Here is an 18,012-nt window from a genome sequence, read left to right on the forward strand (position 1 = left end):
GAAAATAAAAGAAATAAAAACATCCTTAAAAAAATAATAATAATTTACCAACCACAAAAGCTACGTCTAATCCAGAATACTGCTGACCAGTCCCCTTTTCTAAACCTTTAGTGTTGTTTGTTCTACTTTTAAAGCTCTCAAAGCATATTCCTGATATGATTGGCAGAACCCTTATACATATCTCTTCTACAGACAAAACTGAGTTCAGTCACAGAATCATTAATTTTAATAGACAAGTCACTCAAAAGGAACCGCGTAACATCAGAGAATTTGACCTATGTTTCTGCAGTGGAGGAAGTTTATTTCTCCTAATACATAAGCAGCATTACCAAGCTCGTAATTTGTGGCTGAACTGCAGCATGTCTTTCAGAAGTCATCTAATCCCTCATAAAAGAACCAGAGAGAAAACCACTTTTGCATCAAGCCAAGAGCGATGAGTACCTTTTTCTTGCTGAAGATTTGTTAATGCTGGTTTTTATTCCCCTCATTTCCAACGGTAAGCAGGCCTGCGAATGGTTCGCTTGCTTCTGGACTCTGCGCTTCCGTTCGGTGAGGCAGAAGAAAGGTTGCCGACTGTCTCATCAGAGTTACTGCTCAGTCCTCGGACAGTAGTTTCCTCACGGCGGCAGCCGGCCCCGAGCCCCGCGGGGGGATGCCGCCAGCTGCCCCCGGGCCCCGACCGGGCCCATCCGGCGCGGGTAAGCCGCGCGAACCCGGCCGGCGGCGGCGGCGGCAGGGCGACGGCCGAGTCCCCCGCGCGTCACGGCGGGGTGCTGTGGGGAAGGCCGCCCCCGCGCCGTGCTCCTCGCGCCCCGGAAGGACAAGCGGGTGCTGGGAAGATGGCGGCGGCGAGCGCGCTGGTGACGACGGCCCCGGTGTGCGTGCTGGTGCTGGGCATGGCCGGCTCCGGGAAAACCACCTTCGTGCAGGTGAGGGGCGGCTGGGGGGCTGTGGGGAGCTGCCGGTAGGTTTCCCCCAGCGCTGCCCCCGTGTCCAGCAGGGCTGACGCCTCCTCGTGTCCCCTTAGCGACTCGCGGCCCACCTGCATGGGCAGCGCTGCCCCCCGTACGTGATCAACCTGGACCCCGCCGTGCACGACCTGCCCTTCCCGGCTAACATCGGTGAGTCCTGCCGCCCTGGCTTAGCCGCGGGCCGTGGCGGGTGGCGGGCGGTGTGAGGGAGGGGGTGGTCCCGGGCCAGAGGTGTGGCGTGTTTGTGGAGTCCGCCGGAAGAAAGCCAGTATGTTTTGCCATGAATAAATAAAACCATTTTTGGTATACTGCTTTTCCTGTCTTTCGCGGAAGCGGGGGGGAGGGGTACGTGAGGGGTTTGGCTAGGTTGCTTGCATTCTCTTTAAGAGATTCCAAGTCCTAACACAAGGAAGGCCTTTAAGGTGGGGGGTTTTTTTTGGTTTTGTTTTGTTTTTTTTTTTTTTTTTGTAAATTTAACTCCTTTCTCCTGCCAGTCTTTAACATGTGAACTTTTAGGACCAAAGGTATTCTTCCATCGCGTTTGTACGTTTTTTTACATCATCTGGTGTGATTTGATGTGTTTGGGTTCTTGTGGGTTTTTTTCTTTGTCAGCGATGACCATATTAACAGATTCGATCTGGTTCCCTACATCCACAACAGGGGTAGCCATATGCGCTACCAAATAACTTCTTTAAAGCAATTCAAGAGACATGAATTTTAGAGAACAGACCTTAACAATAAAACAGACTTTATGTGTAGCTGTTCCAAAGGGCTTACCAATCATTAGGTTTGTGAGGGTCCTGTCTCTTAAACTTCCTAAAGTTTGTCAGCCTGCCTCTCCGGAGGATAAGAAAGGCAGTGTGGATACCAAAGTTGGTTTACTGATGTCAGATGAATAATTAGAGTACCTGTTCCAGTGCTGGATCTCTAATAATACAATTACATATAGGTACTTTGTTAACTGATGTTGATCAGATGAGAATAAAATTCAACTGAAACGGTTACTGCTAAATACCTAAATTAGTGGTGTTTCACATGAGTTACGTTGGGTTTCACATGTATGTTGAGAGCATAGCTAATCTGTTAGATTTTATTTATTCTGTTTGGGAGATTTTTTCTGTTGGTGCTAGATCTGTTACTGAGACAAAAGGAGACTTGCTGGAAAAAGAAGGGCTTTCACCTATCAGCAAATTGATGAAGAAGGATATTTTAAAAGTGATGTTCTAAAACTATTTATATGTCTTCCTCCTCTAGATATCAGGGACACTGTGAAGTACAAAGAAGTCATGAAACAGTATCCTTTTTTTGTCTAAATAATGATATTTGGAATCTCAGATTTTGTGAAAAGAGTCTGTCACTTCCACACACTACAATGAAGGGGGCAGGAGGTGTTGGAGATTGCAGTAAGGCAGTGTGTTGTGTGAAGATCAGAAGTTTTTGACTATGTATTTCTTGCATGTGAGGTTAGAAACATATCTTCTACAAGATTTGATACTCCTTAGGTCATTTTCTCCTGTGCTAAGTAGTACTTTTTTACAAATAATAGGCACTCTGCCCACACCTTTTTTTTTTTTTTTTTACTGTTGTTCTTTCAAAGAGCTTGTATCTTTTTTTGTGGAAGCCAGCAGCCTCTTCTCCATGTTTTAAGAAGTCTAGTTTTATTTGTTACAAACAAATACGCGAATTCCTATTTGCCTGTGGTAGGTGGAGAAAACTATTTCCACTTTGTTTGACCATAATCAAAGCACTGTTGTCTTTCTGAATCTCAAAGACATTGGACAGTTGGCTCTTGCTGCACAGTAGTTTGATGACTAGTTCAGTAACATTACACTAAAATGACTGCACTTCCAGAGGGGTATGGAGGTCCTTTATCTCTTAAGTAATAGCTGGTGCAGATGGAGATAATATACAGTGTTTGGATTTGACTTGCTAGTGTGACTCTTAAATTTAATATTTTAGACAAAAATAAAGATGGTGGGGGATAGGATTCTTGATTTTGGCTGTTGTTTGATTTGGAGTTACCAGAAAAACATCCAAGTATTAAGTTTCAGTTTGGTATGTAGGTGCATTATTTGCTTTACTGTGTCTGTTAGCCATTACTGGAGTTTAAGCATCTCATTAAATAGTGCTTAAGGAGGGTGTCTGGCCTCATGTTTGGATATTGAGAGTAGTGGCCCTAGAAAATGGTATGTACTGATGAAAATCAGTGCTGGTTCTTATGCAGTTAAAAAAAAAAGATTCTTTGTTTCTTTGAACGTAATTAGTATACAGATATGTATGTGTGAAAAAGGATTTTGAAATCCTCATATTCAAGCTGACACTTTGAGTATCTTTACAACATTCGTTTGCATTATAATTTAAATTCTGCTAAAAATTTATTTGTGTGAGAAACCTTTTAATTATCTTTTGAAGTATAAATTTTCAAAATTAAGTGCATTCAGGGCATTGTTAAATTCTGAGTTACTGGCTGTGTTGTAAATCTTTTTGGAAAGACAAAGATGGCTTTGATATATACACATACGTATATTTTGTCTTTGTACAGAATGGTAATGCTTGAATAATGGCAAGGAGAAGCCACGGCATAGCCCCTTTTCCTTTTGTCAATCACAGTGTTTGGGCAAGAGAGAGATCACTTTGTATTTGTTATGCTACTGCATCACTTAAAAGACTTAACTGTATATATATTAGGGGCATTGTCTTTTGCTGCAAGGTATCCAATGTGCATTGTACATGGCCAACTAATACCAGAATTGAAGCAGCAGCCCTCTGAGGTCTGCATAATCATCTGCTTTCCTAAATGAAGTGTCTAGATATGGGCTGGGCCCAAATGGTGGAATAGTGACCTCTCTCAATCTCTTTGCTACAAGATTTGATCAGGTATGAGGTTGTTCCTACGTGATACTGTGCTGGGAGGCTGTGGGATTTTTTGTGTATTTGGAGCCTCAGAGAGCACTGTGTTTGGTTCCGAAGCAACGGCAAAAAAGGAACTCTTTATTGTCTCTTACAGCATACTTAAATGTTACTAACACAGGAGCGCATATCTGGCTCGGCTGGGCTGTTTGCCAGTCCTCAGAACAGTTAAAGATAAAAACATTCCATACGCATACTCGTGACTGTCTTCAGCCACATCTTCCCAGGCATACACCAGGCCATCCTCCAACCCGACCTTGTAAAACTAGTTCTTCAAAGGCTTGGCAAACATGCAGCACAACAAATTCTAACATTCACTCTTGAAAACAAATGCCAGGTGTTCCGAGCTGCTCCCACATTTGCTATAAAATCTTTCATATGAATGCTCTGATTTTGAAGTAGGGAAGCTCACTTCTGGAAATGGGTTAAGTTTTCGTAGGGTTATTTGATAACTGACTGCTCTCTTAAATCATAATGCTAAGTCAGTGCTGGGGTGGGAACTTGGGCAAGAGATTGAGACAGTGCACAATCTCTTAGTAAAAAGGCAGGGAACAACTGCATTTGTTATACCATTTCTTTAGCCAGGTACCATTTCTTTAGCCAGAACACAGACAAAATCAAGGTTGTCTTTGACCTATGCAGTGTCTAAGCATTTTCACTCTTCCTTAGGAGGGCATTTTCACACACTGAGAAGCTTAGAGACTTTAATCTTCTTTTGATACATACATGCAGCTGTGCAAGTTAATGTAGTTTCTGTTACGAAATGATCATGAGAGTTTCCTGTTGTGAGCCTAAATACAAAGTATACTCCTTTTTCAATCAGGTGATGAAGTTTATTGAAAAAAGGCAAAATGCATCCAAGTGAGTACATTCTATCAAGTTCTACTTTTCTGGGATCACTGTGGGAAAACCATATGAAATCCTAAAAAGGCTCTCTGCATGTTTTCTACTTGTTTTTCAGCCTTGGTGTAAATTTTATGTGGAAAAGGGCATAGAATTAGAACAGATAAACAAGGATATATCAAGGAAATGTCTGCTGATTCCAGTTCTGCTTTTCTTGTCTTCCATTAGACTGTAACTTTTTCTCGCGCGCTGTTCAAATAGGCAACAATTAATTCTTCTTCTGAAGAGTTTGCAGTACTAAGTGTCAAATGGATTGCTTTCAACTTTAATAGAATCTGAAGAGAGTACGTGCTGCTTAGTTACAAAACTCACACAGGAAATTTTCAGGCATGTCCATAAATCTTATCACTGTTTGGGAGAAGCTTTTCTGATCTGTAACAGAATAATCATGTGATTATGTGCTTGTGGTAATCTAGTCAGAACAGGACCTTGTGCTTAACTAATTTTCCCTTATTTTTTGCCGGTGATGACTTCTTACCAGGTATGTTATTATTGACACACCAGGGCAAATTGAGGTATTCACCTGGTCAGCATCAGGAACCATCATAACTGAGGCCTTGGTAAGTGTTTTCTACATGACTTGTCAGTGAGGCTGTGTGAACGAAGTTGCTGTTGAACAGCATGTACTTCTAATTAAAATATCTTTTACTTTGTGTTTCCAGGCTTCCTCTTTTCCTTCAGTTGTTGTTTATGTGATGGACACCTCTCGCAGTACTAACCCTATCACCTTTATGTCCAACATGCTGTATGCTTGCAGGTAAGAAAAGCTGAAAATGCAGTCTATCTGCTTTGATTGCTGTGTCTCTGATACTTATTTTAGAGGGGAATCATAGAACGGTTTGGGTTGGAAGGGACCTTTGAAGACCATCTAGTCCACCCCCCCTTCCGTGGGCAGGGACATTTTTCACTACATCAGGTTGCTCAAAGCCCTGTCCAACCTGACCTTGAACACTTCCAATGGTTGGGCATCCACAGCTTCTCTGGGCAACCTGCTCCAGTGTCTTGCCACCCTCATCATAAAAATTTCTTCCTTATGTCCAGTCTAAACCTACCTTCTTTCAGTTTAAAACTGTTGCCCCTTTTCCCATTGCTACAGGCCCTATCAAAAACTGTCTCTCTGTCTCTCTTATAAGCCCCCTTCATATACTGAAAGGCCGCAATAAGGTCTCCCTGGAGCCTTCCCTTCTCCAGGCTGAACAACCCCAACTCTCTCAGCCTTTCTTCATAGGAGAGGTGTTCCAGTCCTCTGTTTTCGTGGTCCTCCTTTGGACCCACTCTAACAGGTCCATGTCCTTCTTGTACCGTGGGCCCCAGAGCTGAATGCAGTGCTCCAGGTGGGGTCTCACGAGAGTGGGGTAGAGGGGCAGAATCCCCTCCCTCGATCTGCTGGCCACGCTTCTTTTGATGCAGACCGGGATACAGTGGGCTTTCTGGGCTGCAACTGCACATTGATGATGCCTCATATCCATGTAATGCTGTTTTGGTTATTCTCTTAGTGGTTTTCTCATTGGATAAGCAAAATAGTTTAGGAGTCAGTGGGCGTCTTTCAAAAAACCTATCAATCCTTGTACCAAGGTCAAAAGCTATATCACTGTGATAGGAGTACGCAAAACGTGTCTTATTACATGCTGCATTTTCTGACACTCGTGTTGAGCAAAAGATGCTAGAATATATACAGTGAAATGAATATGTAAGCTCATGTTTCAATGAAGTTTTGCTTTATAGATGTTTTGAGTTGTTTGAATTCATTGCTCAGTTCACAAATACCTCAGAACCTAAGGTTTGAGTCAAAATAACTAGAAAATGTGGAGAGAGTTAAAAACTTGGATCTGAGAGTCATAGGAAATAGTAATCAGAATCAACTGGGTGCGTAGAAGGAGATTTTATATCTTACAGATGTGCGCTTACATCTTGGCGGAGCATATTTTGTTCAACTATGGTAAGCAGGATTTGGGTGAAAATTACATTCTAGTTGATGTGGAGGAAAATACTTATCTTTGAAGTCAAATGTATTCAGTTTCGCACAAGTCTTGTCTGCCTTATGCTTGTTTTCTATTCTAGTGAGATTTAAATTAATTTTTAATGTTTTTTTGTGATGTGTTTTTTTTTTGTCCCCCACCTCCTGCCCCAGTATCCTGTACAAGACAAAGCTACCTTTCATTGTTGTCATGAACAAAGTAAGTTAAAGCTATGGTTTCTATGTCCTAGTGGAACATTGTTCTGTTTAGCTTGCTTTGCTGTACTGTTTTTGTCTTATCACAATAACAGATTTTCTAGAAAAGAGAGGCTGGGAGGGAGCTGCAGGCTGAAAACCGAATCTAAAAGTGGTCTTTAATCTGGTATATAAATGCACAAGAAGAATCAGGGATGGACAGTTACACCCAAACATTCAAGTTGGAGATGATACTAACAGTTTGAAAAATGTTTTGCACGTTAACCCTAGGCTATAAGGGAACTTTGTAACATAAGGGTAAGTTCATTACTGAATCTGGTCTTACAGTCCCCTGCTTCCTCAGAACAATTGTCTTAATCATTAATTATTTCTACTCAGCAGCAGACTGATGACTCACAGTGGGAATTGTGTAACACCTGCCTGTTTTGAGGAAAGAATCCCATGTATTGTAGCAAGCAAAACTTAATAAAAAGTGTTTGGTCCTGATCTGTGACACTAAAAATACACCAGTATTTGCCAGAACGCAGATACTTACTAGCCTAAGGATACACCTTCACTGTTGTGTAAGGTACTTGTAGCCTTAAAGGAGTGCTTTTGAACTTAACAGCTAGCTGACTCTTTAAACATAACAATTTCCCATATTAAAAGAATCCCATTAGATTTTTGGTGCGAGTACTCTTCATTTTCCCCACAGACATTCTTTGTATTCAAGGAATTGCTCCCCAGCATAGCAAGCTTTGCGTGTGCACACACGTATATCCCATACACTTTCTCTAGAAAACCCATGCTTTGAATGTGAAATTTTACCTCACACCAGCCGAGTAGGATTAGTGTCTGATGTACTCCAACTACACACATCTTCCCAGTGACCCAAATCATGCATGTCTTTGATATCTGCTTGCTTACTTAGCAAGTTTTTGTACACTGTTTTCTTTCTAACTCAAGACAGTAATTTTAGAATAAGCTGTTAAGCTTTTTCTCTATAAAAAGGCATGAGATAGGAAAATCATTCTCTCTTAAGACTGAAAGAAATAGGACTTCCTTAGTATATGTAAGGAGAGGTGGGCCCAAGGCTTAGGATTCATAACTTTAAACTTCATTTTGATCTGATGTTCAGCCTTCGGTAAAAATTAAGGGCAACAGCATTTGAGGAATTTTTGACAAGCATTTTAAAATTGACTCTTGATAAGAATGGAAGAATCCCAAGGAACTGATATATGTGCAGTGAGAAACACATAGATTTAAGGAATGTTAACATTTGCAGAGGAAAAAAAATGTAATTTCTAGAGTTGATTTAATTTTATTTTTAGAACTTAATCAAGCTAACTCTAAATAGTCAGGCTTTGACCCTTGATGGAGTCAGTTCTGTCTCAAATCTCTTGAGTAATGCTAAGCAATACTTTCTTCATCTATTTTCTTCCTTCCCATGGGTGCTGGCAAATGAAATATATCAGAGTTCTAGACACCTCATGTTGTGATAATAGTGGATATACATGTGGTAAGCTATGTTTATAAAACTATTTAATCGACTGTTTACATACTCATCCATGTAAAATTATGGAACCGTCTCACCTGTTTGTGTCCATCGTCTTGCACTGAGTTTAGATTATAACTTCTTCAGGTCAGAGCACAGCTCACTTTTTATAAAGATCCTGTAGGCTGTTATCCAATGTGGAAATGGCTCCCTCTCCCCCCTGGCCCCCAAGCCAGTCAAGAAAGGATGGGATCTTCAATGAGGACTGTTCGTGTCTGGCCACAATCATACGATCTAATATTTACAACTTAAACTTTCTTGTACAGTATGCAGTTTTTGGATGCCCCTTTCCAGTAAACCATAGAAGCCTTTAGATTTGCAATTGTTTCCTTAAACACCCCTTCTTAAAACTGGGATAGTGGTTGCTTGTCTTCTCTTCCTGTATTCAAGTAGTTGGTTTGATAAAAACAGAGCTTGGAAATCTTCAGAGCAGGGCTGAATATTTTGAAAAGATCAGCATTTTGAAAGTAAGTTTAAAATGGAAATTTTTTATTTGTCCGCTTAACAGCCTAAGGCTAAGAATTCATCATTATTACTTATGAAAATTTTTTCTTCTCCTTCCAGACTGACATAATTGACCACAGTTTTGCAGTAGAATGGATGCAGGACTTTGAGACTTTTCAGGATGCCTTGAATCAAGAGACATCCTATGTCAGTAACCTGACTCGTTCTATGAGTTTAGTGTTGGATGAATTTTACAGTTCACTGAAGGTAAGAATCTTCCTTTTTTTACTAGCTCTCATAAAAGCCTGGAGAAGAGAAAGTTGAAGGAGCATATTATTGATGTGTATAAACACCTGATAGGAGGATGTAAGGAAGACAAAGGCAGGCTGTTTTCAGTGGTGCCCAATGAAAGGACAAGAGGCAGTAGACATGAAGTGAAATACAGGAAACTATGTTTAAACAGAAGAGGAAAAAAGAATTAACTGTAATTTTACTGATTGAGCACTGGAATGGATGGTCCAGAGAAACTGTGGAGTCTCCATCCTTGGAGATACTCAAAACACACTCAGACAGGATCTTGAGCAACCTGTTCTAGTTAATCCTGCTTTTTGAGCAGGAGAGGTTGGACTAGATGATCTCCAGAGGTGTCTTCCAACCTCAGCCATTCTGTCCTGTAAAAGGCCTTTGCACTGCCCTGTTGAACTGGAATCTGTTGATGAGCCTTGCACTGGGGGTGAGGATTTGCTGGTTTGAACATAAAATAACTTTAGCTGCTTGTCACACTGAATGGCAGCCTGAATCATTTAACACTGAATTGTGATTAATCATCAGAAGAAAGCTAAGATAGGCTGGTAAGAGGTAATGTTCTGTGTTGCAGTGTTTCCCATGTGAGATAATTTTCCTTGTTCTGAAAGTGTCAAGTACAGTTGGGCAATTTACTATGTAGGAAGAAGGGAAAGAATCTCAAAAACAAACAAACAAAATCCTGCATATTTGCTGATGCAAGAAAAAGTGTTGGGTTTTTTCCCCACTTACCAGAGGACAAACCCATTCAGTTTCTCTGAAAACACTATACATTGGAGGATGTTAATGGTCCCATAGTCTGTGCTAAAAGGGTTCAGCTAATTGTGTTTTTCATCAGCTTTTACTTAAGAAAAAGCAAGCAAATGGCTTTATGGATATTACAAGAAAGGCAATGAAAATAAATAAGTGATTCCATTCATATAGATAATGGTAACTTAGCCAAAACAAAAATGTTATAAGTGCCCTATGTGGAACAATATACAGTCTTTGTAATGGTGCCGTATACAGGACTAAAGTATTTCCTAGTCCTTATTTGCTAATCAACTGTTTATATGCACGTCATATATATTAGAATAGTAGAGTGGAGAGCAGGACATATGCAGAGGATTATACAGTAGAAGGCAGCTTGTATTTCAGTGCAATGAAAGTATAAATATTAATATATATCAGCACAGTACCTAGACTAATGCTTAAAATGCTTTGGAATGCTTGATTGTCTGCATATTTACTGGACTATTGATAAAATGCAAGGCTCTGTTGGAAAAAGTCTTCCATTTGAAAGTGAGTACTTAAGACTGTCTTGCTTATGAAAAAGAGGGAGAATTTTCATTAGAGGATGTAAGATTCTTAAGGGTCACCAAGTACTGGCTGGTAATAATAGTCTTAATTAAACGTATTTTTAGATAATTGGTTTAATAAAAGCAGAACAAATGGCCAAAAGTGTAATGACAGACAAGTTCAAATTAGAAAGCAGATGTGCAGTTTGAATGTATTGCCATAGTAACTGATTAAATTCTCCATCTTTTTGCTGTTCTGGGGGTTGGATTGGGTACCTTTTAAAATGTGCTTCAGCTAAATACAAATACAAGTAGGCAGAACTTCAGAGGCAAAATGTCAGTTCTTGTGGTCTATTTTGCTCTTTAATTCTAGTCCACTGATATTGCAGCAGTCATAGTAACCACTTATAATACTAGGTTCAGAATGAGAACTTGGATTATTAACAATAACCAAGTAAACAGAAGAAGGACTTGATCTTTCTTTTGATTTGCCCTCTCTTGTTCATTACGTTTAGGCATTGTAATGTCTTAACTATGTTTTTTGTGGCGTATTGAGATCGGAAGTACAAAGATGGGTGCAGAGTCAGTTTTTTTTTTTTTTTTTAATGGTTGCTCCCCGCCCCCCCCCGCCTCCCCCAGTAAAATTTTTAAAACAGACAGGAAAACCCAGGTTCCTGAGTTAAACAAGAGAGAGAAAGAAAGGAATAAAAAAACCTGAAACAAACAAAAAAAAACCCCAACCAAAAACCAGAGGTAGCAAACATTAACAGGTGGAGAAAGAGGTTGAAAGTAGGAATGACAGAAACGGGAGTTTTACTGCATACTCTTATGCCACTGTGATGATTAAATGGGTATCATCAGATCCCTCTTTCTTTTTCCAGTTTAGGTGGTTTCTTGTTTTTGTTTTTTTAAAGATACTGCTTAGTCTTTCCAGCTCTGATCATCCATCAGTTACCTAAAAACTTGGTTCAGTTACTCTTCAGTTCTGGTGTATGGTTTTCTTTTATAGGTGGTTGGTGTTTCTGCTGTGCTCGGCACAGGACTGGATGATTTTTTTGTTCAGCTTTCTAAAGCTGTAGATGAATATGAGAGGTAAGGTGATAACCTTTGGTCCCTGACCCAGTGAATACTTGAAGTTACTGATTCATGAGCCCACTCCTTTGATTTGAAGGACTGCACACTTTTCACAGCCAAGGTGGTCTAGGGTTTCTAATAAACTTAAGTGCAAGAGTCAGCATAAGAAGCAGCAGTCAAAAGGAACTATTCAGTGGTGAATTTTTGTGCTAACTGTTCAGTGAAAAAGTAAAAGCTATCTGTGCCAGTGTTACGGATGCACGACTAACCAAATCCAACAGGTGTTAAAACTCAGATTTATTCTTCAGCAGAAGTTAGTTAGAAGTCCGATAACATTCTATAAAACCACAGGCTCAATGATGTAAAGAGAATTAATACTACACGGCTGACTTAAGAATTCCCAAGATTTAAAGTGATGGCTCAAAATGCGCGTATCACTCACCTAAAAGCTGAGGGCTCTCTCCCTTGAGGAGTTACCTCGGGCAGTGCCCTGGCCCGAGGGGGAGTCCCCAACTGCAGACCCGCTGCTCCGAGGAGGACTGCCAACGTGTCCTCCAGCGGGACCCCGTTTATACCCCTGTCGAATCTGACCTGTGGTCATTTAATTCTATTGGCCAGGAGGGTCACCTCGGTGTACCTGGCGCATCTCGATTGGCCAGTTCAAATTTCAACCTGCAGCCTCCAGGGTTTCCTTCCCCTTCTCCCTTCCTGGAGAAGTTTCATTTCCTGCTGGCAGGATGGGGGGGGCGGGATGTACTGCCACAGCCAGCAAATCCGTGAAGTCATTTTTTTTCCTCTGATTCCATACAATGGTCAAGGTTTGAATTGTCCTCAGGAAGCTAACAGATCGGTTTGGCAGACTGAATAGATGAGCAAGTTGAAATTCAGTAATTCTTTGAGAATTTGCTCCTTACTGGATTCCTCCCCATGAAATACTGCCAGGCTGCTCTATAACATTAGAAAGCAAACCTGGTTGACTTGGATTACTTGGAAATACCTAAACCAGACCATAGATTATTGTTAGAGGAAAATATATCATGCTGGATTGGATAGCTGGAGAGGGGCTGCTACAGCTTCATGCTCCCAGGTCTGATTAGTCTGGCCTGGTCATGCCCCCAGGTCTGCATACTACCTTGTCTCTGCTTACATGCAAATAGACACTTCTATTCCCTTATCCCTTTATTTCCCGTGCTTGTTCCTCCCCAAATCTCCTAAATCCCTCCCTTTTCCCACCTTTGGTTCCTCCCCTGAACATCCTGTAATAAATCCTGTACTATCCTGAAATGCTCTTTCCCTGCATCCCATAATGTGTCCCGCACCCCTAGGCAGCCACCCTTCTGTGCTCACAAGGTGATCCAGAGAGCTCCCAATGAGGCATGGTGATGGGTTTCACGCCTGGACCATGGGGCTGATGGCTCTCCTGGGACAGCCCTGGGAGTAGCTGGGATAAGGTATCCCTTCTTCCGAGTCCTTAATTTGGATTCCCTGCCTGCCACTGTGCCCTTGTGTTCTTCTGGGCTTGTTGGGATGTGTCTTTGATGGTTCGATGGCTCTCTGTGATGGGCCTGGGAGTATCTGGGCAGGGTATTATTTGTGCTTTCCCCTCCCTCCCAAATGTCTCTTTGTGCTCTTTGGAGGTGCTGAGGAGTTTTATACATAACCTAACAATTATTCTGGGATACACTGCCTACATAATGAAACCCTAGTTAAGGGTTTCACGTAAGCCGCCAGTGTGCTATTGCAGCCCAGAAAGGCAATCATAGCATGTGCCGCATCAAAAGAAGTGTGGCCAGCAAGTCGAGGGAGGGGATTCTCCCTTTCTACTCTCCTCTCATGGTACTCCACCTGGAGCACTGCGTTCAGCTCTGGGGGCCATGGTACAAGAAGGACATGGACCTGTTGGAGTGGGTCCAAAGGATGGCCACGAAAACAATCAGAGGACTGGAACGCCCCTCCTATGAAAAAAGGCTGAGAGAGTTGGGGTTGTTCAGCCTGGAGAAGGGAAGGCTCTGGGGAGACCTTATTGCAGCCTTTCAGTATGTGAAAGGGGGCTTATAAGAGAGACAGAGAGACAGTTTTTGATAGGGCCTGTAGTGACAGGACAAGGGGTGATGGTTTTAAACTGAAAGAGGGTAGGTTTAGATTGGGCATAAGGAAGAAATTTTTATGATGAGGGTGGTGAGACACTGGAGCAGGTTGCCCAGAGAAGCTGTGGATGCCCAACCATTGGAAGTGTTCAAGGTCAAGTTGGACGGGACTTTGAGCAACCTGATGTAGTGAAAAATGTCTCTTCCTGTGGCAAGGGAGGTTAGACCAGATGATGTTTGAAGGTCCCTTCCAACCCAGACCATTCTATGATTCTAAGAAGTGGGTATCCACATCCACTTTATCCTTACTTCATTAAAGAAATATTTCAAAGATCCCATAGTACAATAGTTTGGAAGTCTGTGAACAGTCTTTTTGTATGAGATCCCATTGAACTGTCTTAGGAGGCACAAGTACTGGCAGAGAAAGTCATGTCTGTGATAAGAGAGTGATAGATGAGCTGATTAGGTATAGCAGTGAAATGACTACCTCAGTCAAGCTGGTTTAATTTCTTATCCAATGAGACAGTGTGAGAAGGGTTTGCTATTTCAATGACATGTTCACTTACTTTGCATCCATTGGTTTCAGAATCCAAATCTGGGTAAAAAGTACCATTAAGTGTTTCTGAAATGTCTCTCAAACATGAAAGCCTAGAGAAAACTCTTTCTGGGGTAGAAACAAGCCTCCAAGATGATCCTTACTTCATTTTAGTTAAGACTGAATGCAGTCTCTTTATTTATCTTTTCAGAGAATACCGTCCAGAATATGAGCGCCTGAGAAAAACACTGGTAAGTATTTTTAACTATTGTATACCTGGGCAGTATATCTTGGGGTCACTTTTATGCACACAATTGCCTCTGTGATGGGAGGGTCTAACATTTAATTTACTGATCATACTTAGTGTGGAAAAACTCCTGTCCTGAAGCTCGCCATCTGTCTTTTTTTACTAGATTTGGTGGAGCATATCTTCACAAAAATAAAGATGTTTTGTAAAACAGATGTTGCTCAGTGTTTTAGTGCTAATAATTTATTTGGGCAAATTGTGAGAAAATGATTGGGAAAGATTTTTATATCTTCCATTCAGAAGGATAGAGACTTTTTTAAACATAACTTTCCAAAGTGATTTGTTGAGAATATCGCTGTACCTTTCCACGCCAGTGACGTGTACTGTTTTGACTTAGACAATTAAAAATGAAGACTGAATTGCAGTACCAAAATCAGTAGCTCTGCTCACCTTCAGTTCTGGCTGTCCAAAGGAAAGTTCTCTGCAGGCACAACTCCACTGAGTTTGGCTTCCTGATGCTGCTGAAAATGTTTTGGAAGTCCATCGTGCTGGAGGTTGCTTTCCATGTTTATCCCTAAGTTCTCTGTAACCTTAGTTGTAATGTAAGACCTGCTTATTGACGTCCTCTTTCTGGCTGGAGGACAGACTGCCAGTACTGGGTGAGATTACTCTTCTGATGTTTTAAATATACGCAGAATTCACATGTAACTTTGTACCTACAGGAGAAAGCTCAAAATAAACAAAAGAAAGAGCAGCTGGAACACTTGTGGAAGGACATGGGCAGCGTTTGTGTGCAGGGCAACACACTCGCAGGTACCTTACTAGGAAGGTTAAGTTTACTGCAGTTGTCTGAAGACTCTGCCTTGAGAAGTCATACAGTACTTTTCTGTCTTCACAGCAAAAGCTTGAAAGCAGCTTCATGTTAGTGAAGAGGAGTGGGGTTTTAGTTCCTGTGGGATGTGTCAGACTTAGCTCTTCTGTGTGTCAGTCACAGCCATGAGGAGAAAAAACCCTGCTGTGTAGATAAAGCAGTGGACATACTAGAAGTAATGAAATACTTTAGAAAAGGTGAAACAGTCAAATTAGAATATGAGAAAGCTCTGCTCTTGTTTGAACTGTTGCTTATATGAGGTTGAGCATGGTGCTGATGCAGTCTGTCCTATATCTTTGGAATCCAGAAGCAGCTTTCTGCCCCTTTAGAGTAGGTATTAATTGCTGTGTTTATGTACAAATAGAAATTGTCAGGGCACACACTAACTTACTTGTTAGCATGCTGTTTGGTGTATAGCCGTTTCTGTTCCCTTGAAGGGTCTGATGATGCTTCTGCAATGGGTCCCTCCGAGCTGATCCTAACACGAGGAACTCTTGACGAAGAAGAAGAGAGGCAGAGTGATACTGATGACATTGACCATGAAGGTAAGGGAATGAGGGATCTGATCCGGTCTAAAAGCTGCCTGTCGAGTCAGGAAATACCCTCTGTATTTTATTAACAGGATTGACTGTAATGAGAGCCTAGAAGACAAGCAAACATTCAGTCATTAGGTGTCTGAATCTGTAGCAGAAGCCCAGCTGCAATGCTTCGTCCAGTGATATCACTCTCTAACTTTTGTGAAATTTCAATTGTAAATTTCTATTCAAGTAATTATTTTTAATAGGTGTATAACATGCATAAACCAGACCACTTGTTATGCTTGGAGCATGCAGTGACCTCTGAACTTCATTAATGCACAATATGTTTCATCATCTTTTTGGCCTTACAGTTTCTGGCCCTGGCTCTCTTCCCTTTTCCTGTGACTCCTGGTCTTGGAGCAATATTCTAAGTTCTTACAGTGTGTGATTTTTCTCTTATATAGCATGCAGACTTAATCTTCATTCTTTCCCTGTTCCATTGATTTTTAGGATCACGTATTTATTTTGCCTTGTAATGAAGTTGAAGATCAGACAGACTTTATGTGTTGGCCTGACTAGCCTTACTCTAGCTTTCTTCAGTAACACAAGTAGAACAAGTCCTGAAATAGTGCTGAACTGTGGATTTCTCCCCGCAGTTACTGAGGAGAGTCATGAAGAACCAGCTTTCAGAAACTTTATGCAAGAGACGCGGATGAAATACCAGAGAAGCATCAAACCGAGTGAACGAGACCTTCAGAAATAGAGGGTTTGGAATCCCTTGTAATGGAGTTAAAAGTAAAGGAACAGCATAAAGAAACTTGCATGGAACCATGCATGAAATCTTATATCTGTGAACAAATTCCTCTGACATATTTATATCTTTCTTCCTGCAGCAACTGTTGGCTATATGAGTTGAAGGTCTTGTATCCAACTGACTGCACGTTTGGCTGTCTGCCACTGTGACTTCCTGAAGCTGAAGGAACCAGATAGGACTTTCTTTTGCTCCAAATTCTTTAGATGTGCCTGTTGAGAGCTCAGATTTTGAGCTCTGACAGTATTAGCATCTAGAGTATTTCTTGGTCTCCAGAAGTGTGTTCTGTTCACCTTGTGCAGACAGGTGTCTGTTGCAGCCAGGACACGAGTGAAATCTCTGCTGCATGAAACTTCATCAATCTAGTGTTTGATGTTTTGGTTTTAATTAAATATATTTTATGTACTAACAAATGCATGATGGTTAATAGCAGCAGATTTCATTTCACCTTTCTAATGTGAGACTTTTTTTCTATGCTTACAGCCCACCCATATGGATGCACAGCAAGTGCATCTTAATTACATTACATAGACACAATACAGATGCCTCCTAGGAAAAACCTGAGTAAAGAAAGTTCCCAGGAGGGAAAGTAATTAAAAGAATCTGGCTTGATTCCACTGAGAACCAAAGTATGCACGGCTGTGCACCGGCTGCACATATCTGCAGGTAACGTAAAATAAAGGCGTTTCTATAGATGAGTGCTTACATGGAAGGTAGACAAGGGCTTGGAGATTGGCTAATACTTACTTCCCTGGCAGGTACCACAGGCACAGATGTTCACTTGCTGTTTACCATTCTGAACTCTGGAATCTTTTTCTTTCCCTCCACACAATGCTGTGGCCTCATTTGAGAGATTTCTCAGTGGGAATCTGGCAGCAGTCTGCTAGCACAAGTTCTATAGGTTTGTGGAAAAACAATTTCTGTGAATTGTAAAAGTATAGCTGGCAGGGAAGGGAAATTGACAACCAACTGTTACCTGTTAGCTCTGGAATGCTTACTGCATTATTAATGCAGAGCTTACCAACAGTACAACAATTTCAAATATAGATAAACTAGACCGATGCTAGTAAGAAGTATTAGCAGAAGCAAAGCTGAAACAAAGATGTCACAGCATACTGGTAAGTTTAAAATAATACATTTGTTGTTAATCATAGAATGTTTTGGGTTGGAAGGGACCTTTAAAGGTCATCTAGTCCAACCTCCCTGCAGTGAGGGCATCTTCAACTAGATCAGGTTGCTCAGAGCCACATCCAACCTGAGCTTGAATGTTTCCAGGGATGAGGCATCTACAACCTCTCTGGGAAACCTGTTCCAGTGTTTCACCACCCTAACTGTAAAAAAATTTCTTCCTTGT

At 41.3% G+C, this 18,012-nt stretch overlaps 1 protein-coding gene across 5 annotated transcripts; it reads left to right on the plus strand.

The window, feature by feature from the left end:
- Positions 1-770: 770 nt before the first annotated feature.
- LOC128141485 (GPN-loop GTPase 1-like) lies at positions 771-17,110 on the plus strand. 5 transcript variants are annotated; one of them, XM_052786228.1, is made up of 15 exons: positions 771-929; positions 1,028-1,121; positions 2,226-2,265; positions 3,782-3,848; positions 4,705-4,742; positions 5,266-5,344; positions 5,447-5,541; positions 6,916-6,961; positions 9,056-9,202; positions 11,525-11,607; positions 14,423-14,462; positions 15,181-15,271; positions 15,767-15,874; positions 16,504-16,642; positions 16,741-17,110. In XM_052786228.1, exons 1-14 carry the CDS (start codon positions 840-842, stop codon positions 16,608-16,610), a joined length of 1,125 nt encoding a protein of 374 aa, XP_052642188.1. In that variant the 5' UTR covers positions 771-839; the 3' UTR covers positions 16,611-16,642; positions 16,741-17,110. The 5 variants fall into 5 exon arrangements, with proteins under 5 accessions (XP_052642188.1, XP_052642189.1, XP_052642190.1 ...); XM_052786229.1 differs by lacking the exon at positions 1,028-1,121 and having other exon boundaries at positions 839-929; positions 16,504-17,110; XM_052786230.1 differs by lacking the exon at positions 771-929 and having other exon boundaries at positions 1,023-1,121; positions 3,775-3,848; positions 16,504-17,110.
- Positions 17,111-18,012: the final 902 nt, after the last annotated feature.

The sequence above is a fragment of the Harpia harpyja genome, chromosome 4, assembly GCF_026419915.1.
Source record: "Harpia harpyja isolate bHarHar1 chromosome 4, bHarHar1 primary haplotype, whole genome shotgun sequence".
In the NCBI taxonomy this organism is placed as follows: domain Eukaryota; kingdom Metazoa; phylum Chordata; class Aves; order Accipitriformes; family Accipitridae; genus Harpia; species Harpia harpyja.